The 19,823-nt window shown below is 37.2% G+C and overlaps 1 protein-coding gene and 1 long non-coding RNA gene across 2 annotated transcripts; one reads left to right on the top strand and one right to left on the bottom strand.

Moving 5' to 3' along the window:
- Positions 1-14,614: 14,614 nt before the first annotated feature.
- Positions 14,615-15,497, top strand: LOC133817694 (uncharacterized). Its single transcript, XR_009885662.1, has 2 exons — positions 14,615-15,247; positions 15,347-15,497. It is a non-coding gene; the product is annotated as an uncharacterized LOC133817694 (long non-coding RNA).
- A 479-nt stretch (positions 15,498-15,976) lies between these two features.
- LOC133814161 (secreted RxLR effector protein 161-like) lies at positions 15,977-16,699 on the bottom strand. Its single transcript, XM_062247156.1, has one exon. The coding sequence runs from the start codon at positions 16,697-16,699 to the stop codon at positions 15,977-15,979; it is 723 nt and encodes a 240-aa protein (XP_062103140.1).
- Between the last annotated feature and the right edge of the window lie 3,124 nt (positions 16,700-19,823).

Genomic DNA, 19,823 nt, shown 5'->3' with positions numbered 1-19,823 from the left:
GAAGCTAAACAAGCCTCTTAACCTCGACTTTCTCACAGAGGAGGTCAAGGCAGAGGAGCTTGCGAAATGTGAGGCAAAGGCTGCCGAGGAAGCAGCTAATCCTGTCGGCACTACATCTCTTTCCCCCACGCTGTCGTTCTGACCGGAAGAAGCAGTTGATGCTGAGGAAGGGGTTGATCAACCTGCCATAGCTGACCAGTGATCTCTCATCTGACCAGAGAGGCCTTCATCCGACCAGACAAGTTGTAATCCGACCACCTGACTAGTAGACTTTTGTTTTGTATTTTGCTACTGCATTGTTGCTCGTATGGCCGAGCTGTTGGCATTTATACTTTACTCTTTTTTTTTTTTGCTAACTTGAAACATTCTAAGTCTTTTTAGACTTAAAACATTATAAGTTTATTGTGAATAGCAAAGTCACTCTGATGTATGCCTTATATTTTCGCATGAGTACTTAGTTTTCTAACTTAGAAATTCTAGACATTTCATAAGTCCATACTATGTATACTTTCTCACACTCTTATTGCTCTAACATTTTATGAGCATAATGTTTATTGTCACACGAATATCTGCTTCTAACTTAAAATTTTTTAAAAATTCCAAGTTACTTAAACTTTGTCAAACAAGTTAGCTTAATGGCCTTTTTGGACTTCGAAAATTTACAAGTCAACCTAAAAACAAATATCTTAACTCGTGCTCTTATTGCCTGTGTTAAATTGTATACTGATATATCCTATGTGCCCCCCAAGTAATTGAGGGTTAAGAGATCCTTAGTCACTTGCTACTTGAACGAATCTGTTCGAGTAGTTTATTACTCGTGAAACACATAGAATATATGGAAAATATTCGAGCAGTTGAACACTGCTTGAATGTATCGACCAGTTGAACACTGTCCGATTTTACCGACCAGTTGAACACTGTTCAATTTTACCGACCAATTGAACAATGTTCGGATAATTAACACACATGCACATTTGTAGCAAGAATCGACCACGCTGCTCGTAGTCTCTTTTATTACTTGTAAATTAAAAAGGACAAAACGTGTCTAATAACAAGTCTTAAACAACAAAAATTGTTCCAAAATAGATGGGTGGTCAGCAAATAACCAGCTCATAAACCAAATTTAAATAACAAGTTAAACAACTTGAAATTAAACTACCACTCTGAAAGCAGTATTTAGAAATAATATATTCATAGACGCTCGCCGCTTCAGTGGCTCCTGATCCTAGCACTCCTGCTCAGCATGCTTCTCCCTTGCTTCGTTGCTTTCCTCAGCCAAGTGTGGACCTCCACATATAGTGTCTAAGGTAAATTCCACAGTTCCAGGCTGCAAGGGTGGAGATCTTTGTCGTTTGAAACCAGGATTGCTCCTGCCTCCTTCTCCTTGAGTGATTTCGGCTTGATACTTTTTCAATTTGCCCAACCGGAGAAGAAATTATATCTCATCTTTGAGGTGATTGCATTCGTTTGTGTCATGGCCATAATCTCCATGGAACCGACAAAATTTGTTCATGTCCCTCTTAGATGGCTCTTTCCTCATCGGTGGGGGTTTCTTATAGGGAACTTCCTGATGACTGGCGAGATAGATTTCTGCCTGGCTTTCTGAAAGAGTTGTGTAGTTTGTGAATTGGGGCTCATATTTGGTTGGCTTATTGTTCGGACTCGACTTAGCTTTCTTTTCATCATGGCGGTCAGACCCATTATTCCCACGTTTCTTTCAGCCATTTTGACCATTTTCTCCGTTCTTGGGGAGATCAGTCGATCCGCCCGGATTGTTTAGATCCTTCTATCCATTTTCAATCGCATCATCCAACTTCATATACTTGTCCACCCGGTCAAGAAATTGTTGTAACGTTGAAATTGGGTTGCGATGAATGTTGTCCCACAAAGGACTCCGATAGACTATGCTAGAAGAAATTTCCACCATCTTCCCCTCATCTCCAACTGTAGTAGCTCGGTTAACTTCTCTCATGAACCTTTGTATGTAGTTCTTGAGAGATTCGTCCTTCCCTTGTTTAATATCTGCCAAGTGATTGGCGTAAACTGGAGGGGTCTGAACAGCACTAAACTGCCTGCAAAACTCCTTTTTGAAACTTTCCCAAGAAGTGATGGAGTTTGGCTTAAACTTCCAATACCACTCCTGGGCAGTGTCGGACAATGTAGTAGGGAAGACTCTGCACTGATAGTCATCACTCACTCCGAGCAGCTCCATCTGGTCTTCGAATTTCCCTACATGCCTTATCAGATCTGCCTTTTCTGTATAAACTGGTAGTACTGGTGCTTTGTACTTTGTTGGTGGCTGGGCTGCTCTAATTCGAGCACAGAACGGGCTGCCACTCCTGTGGTGTACTGGATCGATTGCAGAGGGTTGTTTCGAAAGACCTTGAACTGCTGCTATCAGAGCATCAAGCTGGGCTTGGATGCCTGGGGCCACTGCTTGGGACTCATTCTCGGGACCGCCTGGTTGGGCGCTCCTACTTGGCACACCATCATCAAGTATTTCTACTTGACTGGTAGGTCAGTTCGGATCTCGCCCTTCGACCGAGATGGTCCTTCTCTTGTCAGCAATGACGTCTCTTAAATCCTTCTGGGATGTATGCTTTCCTAAGCGATCAAACACCGTACTCTGAGTTTTTTTAGAAGGCTTGCCATGCGGAACATGCTCCTTGCCACTGCGCAGGTTAGGATGCAGTGGTGGCCTTCCTGCCTGCGCTGGGCGATCTTTTCCTCCTTGATGGTTGTTATCATTCTTCTCCTTCGACTGGTCAGTGTGATGACTATCAGCTTCATAATGACCATGACCATCTTTGAAGTGTGAAGCTTCTTTACCTCGAGGAGCCTTATTTTGCTCCTGCTCAGGTGGAGTTTTCTTGCTACCTGATTTATGACTTCCTGATCTAGAAGTCTCTGATCGGAGGCTCCTTGAGGGGGTTCTGGAGTTCCCCCTTTGGGTTGAGGCAGTGCCCAATCAGACCCCATCTTCTTCCCGACCAGGTGGGTTACTACCACTCCTATTTGGCCCTCTATCAATGTTTTTACGACCAGCTTCTGTGGTCCTTGCTCCTGATGTGGCTGCTCCTCGTACTGCAGCTTGGGCATTGGCCTGGGTCAGCTGCGTAGCTACCTCCAGAGCGAGTGCAGCCTCGCAATGTCGCCTATCGGCCTCCTCCTGCTGTCGTCGGATCTCCTCACTCCTAACGTCCATCTACGTCTTTGCTGCTCGAATGCAGCCTTCTGCCTAGCCATTTCTTCAGCGAACACCTCCTGCCTGGCGCTGAATTATGCCATTTCCTCCTGGAAAGCCCCCATGGCCTCTTGGAGTTGTTCAACCTCTAGAGTCACGTCCTCGAGCATGACTCTAGGCTCAGTCTCATGGTCTTGTGGGCCAGGACCTTCTGATCTGGCCAGCTCTTTAGAGGAGCTTGTCTTCTTGGAGGCCGCATTGGTGTTCTTAGGCACCATCACGCTACAGGGATCGTCTGTCTTTCTCTTCAGGCTCTCAATGAAAGCACCAAAATGTTGACTGCGTTTTTGGGCAACGACGTGTAAACGTCAAAATGACAAAATCCTTCAAGAGAAATAAACAACACAGACGATTTTTATAGTGGTTCAGCCCCAATGTGTTGGTAATAGCCTAATCCACTTAGAGTTGTGATTATAGATCTACCCTCAAGATTAGATGAACCTGAGTCAACTGAGTTTCTTCAATGCAGATTACAAGAATACAAGAGTTCTCTCAAGATACAAGTACTCTCTCTCTAGAAAATTAGAATCCGAAAAAAGTCCTTTTTATTATGCCATAAGCCTTGTATTTATAGGCTCAGGATCGTACAGATGATGTCCCCCATAATCGGGATATTTTGTTATTCTCACTATATTTAATTTACAATAATATTCAAAATATAACAATACACTATATTCATGGGATAAACTGAGAGATTCCCGCGCAAGCCAAGACCGATTCTTGTTGGAGCCGTTTCTGGGATTTTTTACGTAGCCCTGCTCTGTCTAGTCAATCCATATCACATTCAGGCTGGTCGGCCAAACCTTCACTAGGCGGACATGCACCTGACTGGGGAGACATGCACTTGACTGGGCAGACATGCACTTGACTGGTCGAACATGGTCATGACTGGTCGGACATGGCATGACTGGTCGGCCAAGGTCAAGCCTGGCCAGACAAACATGTGACTGGTCGGCCAAGGTCATGCCTGGGCAACAAACCTGTGACTGGTAGGACATGGTCATGACTGGTCGGACATGGCATGACTGGTCGACCAAGGTCATGCCTGGCCAGACAAACATGTGACTCGTCGGCCAAGGTTATGCCTGGGCGGTCATGACACTTGACTAGCCAGTCAAAATTCTTCACTAGTCTACCGGGTCACTCCTAAGCCAAATCACCCAACCATTCCTTGCCATTTTTCATTTATATTGCCACGTCATCGTTTTCAAATTTTGGGGATAACAAATATATTAATAATTATTTAATTTTTTAGTAATATTATTTAATTAGAAATAAAATTAAAATTTTATAAATAAATAAAAAAATTACAACTATTAATATTTATTGTCTCCACCAAACATGAAAATATAAAAGTAGTTTAGTAAATTAAATGTCTAATAAATTAAACTTTAAATAAATAAATTAAAAGTTCTAGAAATGAGTATTGCCCGCCTCATCATCCCCGCCCCCGACAGCATCATCATCCTAATCTGAATCTTGTTCTGGTAAGTCGACAGTAAAACCAGGAGCCATTTCACCAACCTGCTTCAACAAAACACTGAGCAGGACATCTTGACGCCGTTGACGACTCTCAAGTTTAGTCTTATGCTTTTATAGGTTCATATTTTCTAGCATAATGTCTTGATTTTGCTGCAAAATGGTGTCCACTTCAGGTGGCAATTGCTCGGACATTTGAGAAGTTGACAAAGATGTTGCCCTCTTTCCGCCAATTACCTTCAACCTAGGCAACCCCCCAAACCCTTTCTTATAACGCAAGCGGGGTCCAAGGACATCCGTGACAATATCCATAGCAGGCAGGAACTGACCGTCGACATTATTGCCGACACAAGAAGCAGCAGATGATACAGGGGCTGTACTCTGCGATGCTCGACGCTCGGTCATCTCAGTCTGCACAATAAAAAGCACGTATCTCGGATTCCAATATAACATTATTTGAAAACCTAACTTATAAATTTTTAATATAACAACATATAAAATATAACATTATTATCTATCTACCAACATCCTATCATTAATGACTGTAGACCAGTGATTGAAAAAGAATGTAATTAATTTTGTTCCTGTATTAGGGAGCAAGTGGGCTAAAGTAAATTTGGTCATGAAAATCCATATCTAAATCAAAATCATGAAGATGTTGTTGATATATACAGTAAGTGCAGTTAATTCCATTAATGGGGAATTTACGTCTCTAAACATATACATCAACTATATTTGCATGTTTTTTATTTAGATATGGGTTTTCATGACCAAATTTACTTTAGCCCACAAGCTCCCTGATACGGGGACAACATTAGTTACATTCTTTTTTTATCTTAGTCCATAATCATTAATCATAAAAATATTGGCACATAGATTATAAAGATTTAATTGTTAAAAATTTAATCAATAATTAATAAATAATTACTAATTGACAACAACCAATTAATAACTGATATTTATTAATTATTTACTAAACTTTTTTAAAGTTAAATGATCATAAATTAGTTAAGGTTGTGCAACTTACATGTTTTGTCGCCGCTACATCACTAATCCACTTATCCTTCTTCTTGTGGAGGTGCTCGAATGTGTCGATCATGCTCGAGAGCTCGCCAGTAGATGGGTCCATCTAAAAAAGCAAATTATTTAAACATTGTGACATTTATAATATTTTCGTAAATGTAAGGATATATGTTATTATAATAATTTACGTGATCATAAACATGGGCAACGATGGATTTGGAATCGTGTCCTCCTGGTATGGTCATTTTTGCTCGAGCTTCTTTATTTTTCTTCGAAATACGCTTCAAACAGAAAATAGTACTCATTAATCTAGATTGTAATTTTATAATTAAAAATTGATGTAAAATCTACGGCATACCTGTTGAGAATCAGAAGCCCAAAAATCGCATAGAATTGCCCAATCAGAAGAAGTAATTGACCCAGAAGGTTTTGACTTTGCTCTCTCGTTGTCCACCTCTCCTCCAACCTCTACCCAGTGTTTCTTCATCATGTGGCGCTAATCAGTTAGATGTTTTTGCATTTGTCTTACCATGGCATCGTTGATTACTAGATTGTCTTGTGGATAAATGAATTTGTCTTAAAATCACAATTAAATTTGGAATTTGTTAAAATATTCTGAAGATAGAAAAAATATTTAATAGTGAGTTATTAAAGGTTTAAAAAATGCTTACAGATAGCCTATTTCGAATAACTTGGATATCAGCTGGTTTTACTTGTTCCCAAGCTAGTGTAGTTAGGGGTACGGTGTTATGAAAATAACGAGCCATGGAATTGTTGAACCACTTGCCATGCGTTTGAATAGCTTTTCCAGTTTGTGCATCAAACTCTACTTTCAAATGACTAACTTTTTTGGTGGCCAGCTCCTTCTCGATATTGGCACCGTAATAAGCTCCCCTGCCCCTTTTGGAGCCACCACCTGTGTCATTACTTGGTTCGACCATTCTACATTAAAATATTCACTAATTAACTAATTCAAATTATGTATGTCTGTTGTTTTTTGTTATAAAATTAACATTTATTCATTATGGTCTTTCCCAACCTGCCCTATTCCAACCTAGTGGATCCCTTGGAGATAGTAAGCAGTCATGTACTTTTCCACATTTTTTCAAGATGTTTCTCAAACATCTTGAAAAAATGAGGAATAGTACATGAATACATTGGCTATCCCCAAGGCATCCACTAGGTGCATGTCTATTACTTTATATATATATATATATAATTAACATTTTATTACTTATGGTATTTCCAAACCTACCCTATTCCGACCTAGTGGATCCCTTGAAGATAGTAAGCAGTCATGTAGTTCTCCTCATTTTTTCAAAGTGTTTCTCAAACATCTTGAAAAAATGAGGAGCAGTACATGAATACATTGGCTATCCCCAATGCATCCACTAGGTGCATCACTATTGTTTTTTGTTATAAAATTAACATTTTATTACTTATTTTCTTTCCTAACCTACCCTATTCCGACCTAGTGGATCTCTTGAAGATAGTAAGCAGTCATGTAGTAATTCTCATTTCTTCAAGATATTTCATCAAATATCTTGAAAAAATGAGAACCAGTACATGAATACATTGATTATCCCCAAGGCATCCAATAGGTGTATGTGTACCTATATCTGATACTATCACTAATTAATGATAATAAATAAAGTTTTCATTGAATTAAATAAAAAGTTGCATGTACTTGTTTAAATTACATATCATTGTCCTCATCATCACTAACTACAACATCATTACGAACATCAATATCACTATCACTATCACTATCGACTAGAACATTGTCGTCATCCTCATCGTCTTCATACTCGGCCAACGTGTCGTCTTCATATTCAACTTCATCATCGACAACAAATTCATCTGAACCTTCGCCAACCAAATCATCGACGTTGTACACTTCAGTGGCATGGATATCAGCCCGATCATACTAAAGATTATCAAAAATTGGAAGTTCTACCCACAACTGAAATGAAGAAGAATTAACTTCTTGCAATATTGGTATATCATTTGTGGTCTCAGTATCATCAACATCGGAATTTGAGAAATCCCATACATTCCTCGGAATGTATTCATTAACGAGCTTCCAATCATCCCCATTTTTCACATCTCGAAGATAATACACCAACTTCACTTGAGATGCGAGAACAAAATGATCATCTTTATAACATTCTTCCTTCACATAAATAGGACAACAATGTATTGAAACATCTACACTTGAATAGGATTCCACTTTAATTCTACTTGTATTGAAACATCTACACTTGAATAGGACAACAATGTAACCCATCAAGTAAGACAATTCAATCACTTCTTCCAGAACTCCATAGTAGTTCACTCCTTCCTCACTTGGCACCATTACACCGCAATTTTGTGTTTTAAGCTTCATATCATGACCATGAATCACAAATTTCACACCATTCACTATCATCCCTGGATATGAGAACACGGTGCCGCTTGATTTGTTTGTGAGAGCATACAATTCATTATTTACTTCAGTAGGTGTTGACTCATGAAAACCGTTCACCTATCAACATTAACATTGAAAGTTAGTTTTGGATTGATTAAGTGGGGTTTCGGAAAAGAATTGACTACTATACATACTCTTTCTTTGAACCACTGAGGAAAATCAGCTTCTTGTTGAACTTCAAGATTCGAGCCCCCCCATCTTCTTAATTCATCCATATGCTCACTACAAATGGACAACAATGTTATGATGTTTTCCTTTACTCGATATATAAACCAAACAAATTTATTGAAAAAAGACTAGAAAACACACCTAAGGTACTCCTTAATTTCGGCACAATTGTTCAAGATATACCACTCAGCCTTTTGCTTTAACTGCGGATTGAGGAGCATACTTGATTTCTTACCAAATGGACGACCAACACCCTTATAAATAGAATATTCCTGATTTGGTTGGGATTCAACGCGATCGTCATTCCTCTCAGGTCGATTGAATCGAGTCTCAACCCCCCGAAGGTACATTGAGCAAAAGGTTAAGGCCTTGTTGACCGCGTAAGCTTCTGCGATTGAACCTTCCGAACGTGCATGATTTCTTACATACTGTTTATAAACCACCATCGAACATTCAATGAGATACATCCACCTAAAGTGCACGGGACCGCCAAGAATTGCCTCTTTCGGAAGATGCAAAACCAAATGCACCATAATGTCGAAAAATGCTGGAGGAAATATCATTTCCAACTTGCATAAAATGGTGATAATGTATGTCTCCATCTTCTCGAGGTCTTTCACATTCAAAGTCTGTGAACAAATTTTTTTGAAAAAACCGCACAACTCAATAATTGTCTTTCGAACTTTAGGAACAAAAAAAGACCTAATTGCGGCGGGCAACAACTGCTGAAACAACACGTGGCAATCGTGTGATTTCAGCCCAGTTATCTTGCCATCATTGACATTGACATTCTTCGAAAGGTTTGAAGCAAAACCGTCCGGGAATTCAACTGACTTCACAAATTCACAGAAAAATCGACGCTCCGGGACACTGAGGGTGTAACTGGTGTGCGATTTCTTCCACTTGTTTCCCTCTTTGCGGAGGTGGAGTTTTTCCCTAATTTTCATGTCTGCTAGATCAAGTCTTGCCTTGTCAGTGTCTTTAGATTTTCCCTCTAATTTCAACAAAGTTCCCAAGACACTGTCGCAAGCATTCTTCTCAATGTGCATTACGTCCAAGTTATGCCTCAGCAATAATTCCTTCTAATAATCAAGCTCGAAAAATATGATCTTCTTCGACCAATTAAGTTCAATCGGAGCCCTTTTGCATTTCACACCACCAAATTCTTTGTGTTTCCCAGGATGTGTAATCTATAAATTCTCTAATTGCTTCAACACATCATCACCGAAGTAATCTTTCGGAGGTGGCCTGAGTTCCTTGTTACCGTCGAATAGTGCTCGTTTTCTCCTCCATTCATGATCCATATCAAGAAACCTCCTATGGCCAATGCATGCAATTTTACTTCTAATCCCTACAGAGGGAGTTTCTTCATTGCATGTGGGGCATGCCTTGTACCCTTTTGTGCTCCACCCACACATCATAGCATAAGCTGGGTAGTCATTAATGGTCCACAAGATTGCTGCACGCATATTGAACAAGGTACTATTGTATGCATCTCGTGTCTTGACACCATTCACCCATAACTCCTTCAACTCGTCAAGCAAAGGCCTCATATAGACATCGATATCTTTTCCAGGTGAAGAAGGACCTAGAATTAGAATAGACAACATTAATGATTGTGGTTTCATGCACTTCCACGGCGGCAAGTTGTATGAGACAAGTATCACAGGCCACATGTTGTAAGAGTTGCTCATGTTCCCAAAAGGATTGAAATCATTTGTAGCCAACCCAAGCCTAACATTTTGAGGTTCGGCTGCGAAAGATGGGTACAACTCATCAAGGTACTTCCACGCCTTACTGTCAGCGGGGTGCCTCATCACACCATCTTCCTTTGGCCTTTTAGAATAGTGCTATCTCATATCCTCTGCAGTATATTTGGAACTGTACAACCTTTTCAATCTCGGTGTCAACGGAAAGTACTGCATGACCTTATGGGCCACTTTCTTCTCGTTCCCACGATTATTTTTCCAGGGACACTCACCACAAACCGGACAAAATTCCAAATTTGCATTCTCCTTCCAAAACAGTGCACATTCATGCTTGCAAGCATCGATGGACTCATATCCCAATCCAATACTCCGCAATTTTTCCTTCACCTCATAGTTAGACTTAGGTAAAATTGTTCCGCCAGGCATATCGTCGACTAACAATTCCAGCAAACCATCAAAGTAAAGATTGGCGCACTTGTTAATAACTTTCAGATGCATCAGCTTCACCAAGAAGTTCAATGCAGAATACTTTCGGCAACCCGGGTACAGTTCACTTGACATCTCCTTAAATAAATTGTCATACTTGTCGCGATGTTGAGGATCATCTTGGGGAGGATCATTATAGTTTCCAGCAAGAACATCATCTTCAGCGTAAACATCTTCCAGGATATCCGCTATCTCATCTCTATCATGATCTCGTACCACAGCTGGTGGCGACGGCAGCGCCTCTCCATGGTAATGCCACACTTTGTAGGACTGTATGATGCCATTGTTGAATAAATGCATCGAAATTGCATTTATAGGCTGGAACTTAACATTCCCACATTTCCTGCACGGACAGCGAACCAAACCCCCATCGTTCAACTGATTTTTAGCGATATCGAAGAACTCCTTAACACCATTTCTATACTCCAGAGACCAACGATTCCTCGCACTCATCCAGCTTTTGTCGCTCGCCATCTTTAAGTGAAATAATTAAGAAAATATTAATAATTGTCTTAAAATGAGGGAAATGATAGTCAAAATATTTCATGACTGTTTGTCTCCCTAATTATCACTAACTGGTAATAATATATTATCCCTGGAAAAAATAATTATTTATATTTACCAAAAAAATGTAGCTAATTATTAATTATTACAACTTTTTAAATCATTTACTTATTTATTACTTTTATTTTAAAATTAAATTAATTATGCATTAATTGCATTTTGTAATTTTTTATTAAAATTTTCAATTTGTATTGGATTATTTACTTAATTAATAACAATTTTATTATATTTATATTTTATTAAATCATTTATATTTTTAATTTTTTTTAATTACAAAACATCTAATATTAATGTTAAAATTAATTATTAATTATTATGGTTGGTAATTTTATTTTATTTAAATTATAGTTAAAAATTATATTTTTTTGATGTATTTTTTAATTATACTTAAATTTTTATTTAATTAATTATTAAACTTTTATTAATTTTACTAACTTTAACAAAATTTGGACAGCATAACAACTATATTTCAAACTATCCCAAAAATTTAAAAACCTACAAATTAAACACATATATAACTATAATATTCCCAGATCATACAAAACATATATATACATTAACAAATACATCAATTTACATATATACAAATATTTAACCACAAAAAATCATATACCAAAACTAATTTTTTTATTAATACAAAAAAAATTATTAAATACATATTTACAAACATATCACATTTAATATAAAACAATTAAAAATTTTAAACATACATTATTAATCTAATTTTTTTAAAGTCACACTTTAACTAAAATACATATATCACAAAATACAATATAATAAATATTAACATGCAAAAATAAAAATATTACAGTGGGTAAAGTGGCTCCGCTCCAGCAGTGGTTCCGCTCGGACTGTTCTGGCAGTTGCTCGGGGACTCTATAGAAACAAAACAAAATAATTTAATACATAAATAAAATACAAATGTATATTAAAATACTTACAATGGGCAACTTGGAGGAGAAGGGGGCGGCAGTGGTGGCTCGCGGTGGTGCCGGGGTGGGGCTCGGGTGGGGTGGCCGTCGGGGTGGGGTGCCGTCGGGGTGCAGCTAGTGGGGGTGCGGCTGGTGGTGGTGTGGCCGGAGTGTGGTGGAGGATTGAGAAGAGAAGAAGAAAGACAGAAAAAAAAGGAAGAAAAAAATGGGGAAGAAGGGCTCACGGCTGTTGTAATATCGCTATGACTTTTACCAGTGCGTTTCGCAATGCCGGCAAAAGTCTAAAAATGCGCCGACAAAAGTCTTTAATAAACCCTAGGACAAAACGGTGTCGTTTTACTTAGTCCAGCTTTTGTCGGCGCAACGAAACGCGCTGGCAAAAGTCTAGCCAACTATTTTGTTGAAAACGTGCAAAATTTCAAAAATGCACGTTGACTTTTGCCGGCGCGTTAGTTGAAATGCGCCAGCAAAAGTCTATGGTATTTTTTTTTTTAAAATCTGATAGACTTTTGCCGGCACAACCCTGAATTACGCCGGCAAAAGTAACCTTTGCCGGCGCAATGCTTGTTTTTGCGCAATTTTCTTGTAGTGATAATAGAAAAATAACTTTCTACTCAATATTTCAAACGACCACAATAAACAAAATCAACTCAAACTTATTTTAGCACCTTCCATTCCAAGTAGCTTAGCAAAGAAGTAGATATATATATATATACCAAACACAACAACAACAGAAAAAGGAACAGTTAAGCATGCATATATTTTTTAATTGTTTTTATTGATAACACCACTAATGCTTTTGAAGTCCAAATCATGACCGTAAGGTGCAACATTTATTTTAGCTTTTAGAAATAAAAATACTTTTAGAAGTGTTTTTAAAATAAAAAGAGTGAGATAATAAAGGAAATAAAGTTAATAAATCAAAGTTGATATGTGCTACCTTAATTAATAGTCACGTTTGGGAAAGTTTTGTTTTTGGCTTATTTTTTTAGATTACCAATTAATTATATAAAGATTTTTTCAATAAAAATTTCTCTTTAGAGTGTGGAAAATCAATAATAATAAAAATAAGATCTTATATAAAGATAAATTAAGAGTTATGAAAATTATTTTCATTTATAAATATTTTCTCAATATTTTTTAGAAAAGTTAAGGGACCCTACATTTTCTAAAAGATCTTTTGAATTAGAAAAAGACATTAGTGTGTTAAATTTTTATTATTTTTGTTTTAAGATTAATTTAAATTAAAAAAAACATAATGAGTTGTGCTTGTTAATGTATGACACATGTCATCCTAGTCATCATTGTGCCAATTAATGTGTGACACATGCCAACCTAGTCATCATAAACAAAACTAAACAGTTTAGGTAGTGACAATTATATTATTTTAACAATTTTATATATTTTCCTAAAAAAATATTAAATATTAAAGTACTATATACTCTATCCCAATTTCCCTGTAATTTAATAATATGGAAGACGCAAATTGTATCCATATTGGATCTTTGCTTTCTAGAAATCTCAAAAAAGTGTAAACGTTACAAGAACGAAACAAGGGGCAATAAGTGGCAGTTATAGTATTTTTTTAGTAAGTTTTTCCTTTTTACAGCTATTTTTGGTTCTACTCCCTTCCTATGGCTTGTTCTTTATCTTAGGCCACTTTTCCTCATGTTCTCCACCAACCCTTGTTCTCCTTTTTCACTACAATGCATCCTTTCCTTCAAATTGACATACAAAAATATCATCTTCAAATTACCTCATCCTTTGAATTGTAACACCAACTATTCGACAAAAGTCGAAGTAAGAGATGAGAACAAACAATGGAGAATTTAGTGTTATGCTCCAAAAGAAAAACTTAGGAGAGAAAGAGTTTCCGTATAGAGAAAGTTCTAGTGGCGACACTGCTTTTGTAATTCACTTGACACTTTTGGAGGGAGACTAAATGCCTCTGATTTTAGGAGATCATAACGTTGGTGTATTTCACTCTTCTTCATATATACTGGATTGGTCTCTCTGGTTTGTTAATATATATTTATCTTTAATATCAATCTTTATTTCTCTATACTTGTTAGATATGTGTTTATTTTCTTCTCCTTTTATGTTCATTAAGTTTTTCCCGACTCTTTCACTGTTTCTTTATATAATTGTATACCATTCTCTACCACATGTTTTTCATCTTCAATTTGATTCTATAAAATGCAGTAGTAATTGGAGTAATTAGAATGAAAAAAATATTATATATTGAGAAATTTGTCATTTATACTTACATAACTGTTTGCTTCCTTCTCTAAATATGGTCTCAAGTCTTTTGATTTATTTTTCAGAAATTTGAATTTTACAACCGATGGTCTTAGTTGCTTAATTTCATGATGAATAATTGGTTCTGATTACTTTTATATAAACAAAAAATAGTGTAAATATTATCTCACAATGATACTTTTTATTAATTCATGCATGTGCACAGTGGGGTCTGAGTCATTTATACCCTTTCAACATTCTAGCTATTACAATAGAAGACTTTTGTTCTTTGGTGTATAATGTTTTAGTAACTAATGGTAGTTCGATGCTTTAAAACTTGGATATTCTCTTACTGGCCGACAGACTAGTGTTATTCATTCTTTCTCCTCCATTCACTAACTCTCTGCACATTTCTTTGAGAAGCAGAATATCAAAAACTCCATCTTTGTTATGTTTTTGTGTATTTATATATATAGGGATTTTACTTATATGACCCTACACAATTCTCAAACACATTAAACACACTAAGGTCAAAACTGACCTTTGCCCTTATTTTACTGAACCTTTTGTTTTATTAGGCTGCTTTTGTTATGATAACTTGACCTAATTGACTAACGTGTGGAGAGAAGAAAAAAAAGAAAAAAATGAGAGAAAACCCTTATCCCTCTCTGCTCAAACCCAGAAGATCACCAAGATGTTCAACCACAAAATCACATAAAATAAACCCAGAAATATCAAGCCCAATCACAAACCAGAAACAAATCTATCAAGAGTAAAGAAAGAGAGATACAAACAGAGATTTATAGAGGTTCACCACCAAAATATTTGGGGTTACGTCCTCTTGAGCTCGCCTCAGAGATTGAGAGCTCCAAATCCACTAATCAATGGAGAAATTGTTACAACCAAGCAGTCAAGATCACGATTACAACATCATCAGGTACTCGCATTCCTTTTTTTCCCCTTATTTCTCTATGTTTTCCCTTAAAACAGAAAACCCTATCACTCTTCTAATAATTTTCTCTCTTTTCTTTTACAGGAAAACAACTCTCAAAGCTCTCAAATTTCTCTGTGCATAAAGACAAACATGTTTGATGAGCTTCTTCTCTCTTTAGATTACATGTATTTATAGGCTAAAGTAGAATAAAAGTTTCGGTTGTGTTTTTCTTGATCTTGAATAGCTTCTGATCTGTTTGTTGTTGAGCTGGCAAGAATTAGTTGTAACAATATTTTGCATGTAGTTCTAACAGAATACAATTCATACTGAGGACTTGTATTTAACAAATTTCCACCCAAGTTCTCAGTATGAACCAGGAATCTGTTAGTGTAAATATCTCTGAGGGTCTTTACTCTTTCCTTGTCCTGGCTATCCTCTAGTGTCAACCCCAAGCAAATTCAAGGAGAGCTTGAATTTGTGTAAGGTCACAATCTTAGTTCCCATGTCTGCTGGGTTCTCTTCTGTAGGCACCTTCTCTATTAGAACTTGTTCTTGAGTCACCTTTTCCCTGATGAAATGGTACTTAATCTCTACATGTTTTGTTCGGTCATGGAATACAGGGTTCTTACATAAGTGCATACAGCTTTGACTATCAGTGTAGATTGTAGGTGTTTCACATTGTAGGTTGATTTCCTTAAATAGACCATGTATCCAAACAGCTTCTTTAATTGCCTATGTCACTGCAATATATTTTGATTCAGTTGTAGATAAGGCTACTACAGGCTGTAACTGAACCCTCCAACTTATGCAATTCCCACCTATAAGAAAATAGTATGCAGAAGTTGACCTTCTTTGATCTCTGTCCCCTGCATAGTTTGCATCGTTGTACCATTCTAATCTTAGAGTATAGTTCTGTTTCTTGTAAGTGAGTCCAGTATCCATAGTTCCCAGTAGGTACCTTAGTGTCCACTTCATAGCTTCCCAATGAGGTTTACCCGGATTTGACATGTATTTGCTTAGTAAGCTCATTGCATAGGATAGATCAGGTCTTGTACACACCATTAGATACATTAGGGATCCTACTGCATTAGAATAAGGGACTCTGTTCATGTAATCTGCTTCTTCCTGTGTTTTGGGGCATTGCTCTTTAGACAATTGATGTTGGCTGGTAATTGGTAGCGTAGTGATCTTAGCATTGTTCATAGAAAATTTATCCAAGATTTTTTGTATGTAGTCCTTCTGTCCAAGGTTCATCTTCCCTTTTTCTCTGTCTCTGCTTATTGTTATCCCAAGTATCCTAGTAGTTTTTCCCAGATCCTTCATTTCAAACTCTGACCTTAATAATGTCTTGAGAGAGTCTATATTACTTCTGTCTTTGCTTATTAGAATCATATCATCAACATAGAGTAACAAATAGGTAGCTTTAGAATCTGAGTTTCTTTGAAATACATGCATGTGTCAAAATTTCTCCTAGTGAATCCCTGTTTGTTCATAAAAGCATTAAACTTCTTATTCCATTGTCTAGGTGACTGTTTTAGACCATATAGGGATTTTTCCAGCGTACAAACCATTTCTGAATTCCCTGTTTTTACAATTCCTTTAGGTTGCTCCATATAAATCTATTCATCTAATTCCCCATGTAAGAATGCAGCTGTGACATCCATTTAATCCACTTCTAGGTCAAACTGAGTAGATAGAGCCAACATAATCCTAATAGTCTTGTATTTTACAACTGGTGGGAATATTTCAGTAAAATCCACTCCCTCTTTCTGTATAAAACCCTTTGCCACAAGTCTTGCCTTGTACCTTGTAGGTTCCCCTTCACTGTGTCCCTCCTTTAGCTTATACAGCCACTTGCAAGCTATTGTACTCTTACCTTTTGGTCTAGGCACCAATCTCCAAGTTTTGTTTTTCCTTAGAGAGTTCATTTCCTCTTCCATTGCTTTAATCCATAGCTTAGAATCCCTGCTTTGTACAGCTTCCTCATAGGATTGTGGCTCGGTCATTCTAGATTCTAGTTCACTCATGCATGCATAGGCTAGATCTTCATTCCAAATATTAAAACTGTACTTTTTATTTGGCTTAGGTACCTTTCTTTCTTTGTCCCGAACTAGTTGATAATCAGCCACATTCTCATCTATAGCTCGGTCTGTTTCACTTGTGTCTACTTGATTTGTATCTTCTGCTTCAGCTGTGATTGTTTCCATCTGAGTTGGGCCTTGACTTTCATGGGTTTGGATAGGTTCCACCTGATTGATATCGGGTTCTGTAGTGATAGGTTCCACCTGAATAATGTATGGGTTGTGACTAGTAGTGTTTCCTGCAATGTTAGTATTCCCTTTTGTACCTGCATTTTGGTTAGAAATAGACATACAAGGAAATATATTTTCTTGAAACACTACATCTCTGCTAATCAAAGTTTTAAAACCAACATTTTCCTTATCCCATAGTCTATAGCCTTTAACACCTTCTGGGTATCCTAGGAATACACATTTTATGGCCCTAGGTTCAATTTTACCTATTCTTTGGTGAGCATAGGCTGCACAGCCAAATTCTCTTAGGTTAGACAGATCTGGGGGTTTTCCAGTCCACATTTCTTCAGGGGTTTTGAACTCAGTTGCACTAGAAGGACATCTGTTGATTAAATAAGCTGCTGTCATTACAGCTTCTCCCCAAAACCCTTGAGTTAATCCAAAGTTTATTAGCATACACCTAGTTTTGTTTAGTAGGGTTCTATTCATTCTTTCTGCCACTCCGTTCTGTTGGGGTGTCAATCTAACAGTTCTATGTCTCTGTATGCCATTATCTCTACAATATGTGTCAAACTCAGTATTGCAAAACTCAAGGCCGTTATCTGTTCTTAGTGTTTTGATTTTCTTATTAGTGAGATTTTCTATTAAGTTTTTCCATTCCCTAAATTTGGTAAATGCATCATTTTTGTGCTTAAGTAAAAATACCCAAACTTTTCTAGAAAAATCATCAACAATAGACATGAAATAGGAACTACCCCCATGAGTACTAGTTTTCTAAGGCCCCCATAAGTCAGAATGAATATCTTCTAAAATAGACTTGGTTTTGTGAATACTTGTTTTAAACTTCAGTCTGTGATGCTTTCCCAATACACAGTATTCACAGAAATCTACCTTGCTTACTCTGTCTTTTCCAAGTAGTTGCTGATCACTCATAATTTGTAGTCATTTTTCACTTATGTGTCCAAGTCTTCTATGCCATAATACAGCCTTTGAGTCTTCAGGTGAAACAGCCACTGTGTTGTTGCATTTGACAACTGGTTCTCCAATTAGGTAGTATAGCCCTTCCTTTTTCTGTCCTTTCATAATCACCATTGAGCCTTTGCACTACTTCATTTGCCATTCCTTAATCTTGCTCTCTATATTCAAATCATCAAGAACACTTAGTGAAATTAAGTTTCTAGAGAGTTTAGGGACATACCTCACTCCTGTGAGTGATCTAATCACTCCATCAAACATTTTAAAGCTTGTTGTCCCTGAACCTTCAATGGAGCAAAATTGGTCATTTCCTAGTACCACTTTTCCTCCTTGAGATTCCTTGAAATCAGACAAAAAATATTTGTTGTTAGTCATATGGAAAGTGCAACCAAAGTCTAAAATCCAGTCATCCTTAAATGTAGCAGCAGCTACATATACTTCACCACTGTCATAGCCATCACTTAGGTTTGCACTGTGAAATCTGACTTGTGTTTTGATGTGAAATGATATGAGTTGTTTGAATTTTCTTGTCCTTCAGATTTTCCTTTGCTTTTTTTTTAAAATATAGCAATCCCTCTTAAAATGACCTGGTTTACCACAATGATAACAGCCTTTAGGATCACTAGGGCCTCTTGACTGAGATCGATTCCTGTCATTACTGTGATGACCTTTGTAGTGACCCTGGCTCTGACTTCTTCCCCTGTTTTGCCACGGTTTCTTGTGAACTGGTCTACCTCTGCTCAGATTTACTTCTCCACTAGAGTTTCCTAATTTTTCTGTTTTCATTTCCAACTCCTTGGATTTGAGGGCTGAGATTACTTCTTCAAGTGTAATCTCAGTTCTTCCATATTTGATTGCAGTCTTGACTTCCCTATATGATTCTGGCAGGGAGTTTAGTATGATTATGGCCTGGTTATCATCACTTAGTGCTTCATTTTCCCCTGAGTTTGCAAGTTCAATATGCATCCTTAGAAATTCATCAAGATTTTTCTCTAGAGTCTTAGAGTGACTCATCTTGTACCCAGAGATTCTTTCTTTTAGAAAAATCTTGTTTGTGAGTGATTTCTGTTGGAATTGCTCCTCCAACTTCTTCCAAATTTTAGCTGGTGTTTCTTCTTTATCTACCAATCTTATTATTACATCTGAAAGATTGAAGATAATGATCCCTGTAGCTGTTTCTAGGTACTCTTCTTGTTGTATCTTTGTTGTACCCTCTGGCCATTCAATAGGATCTTCCAGTACCCTTAGCAGCTTCTGTTGAGCCAACATAGATCTTATTTTCCTCCTCCAGATTCGGTAGTCTCCTGAACCATCAAATTTATCTATGTCAACCTTTAGATTACTCATTGTAA

The sequence above is a fragment of the Humulus lupulus genome, chromosome 2, assembly GCF_963169125.1.
Source record: "Humulus lupulus chromosome 2, drHumLupu1.1, whole genome shotgun sequence".
Classification (NCBI taxonomy): domain Eukaryota; kingdom Viridiplantae; phylum Streptophyta; class Magnoliopsida; order Rosales; family Cannabaceae; genus Humulus; species Humulus lupulus.
The sequence above is the reverse complement of the archived record's forward strand: the minus strand, read 5'-3'. Positions and strand labels throughout refer to the sequence as shown.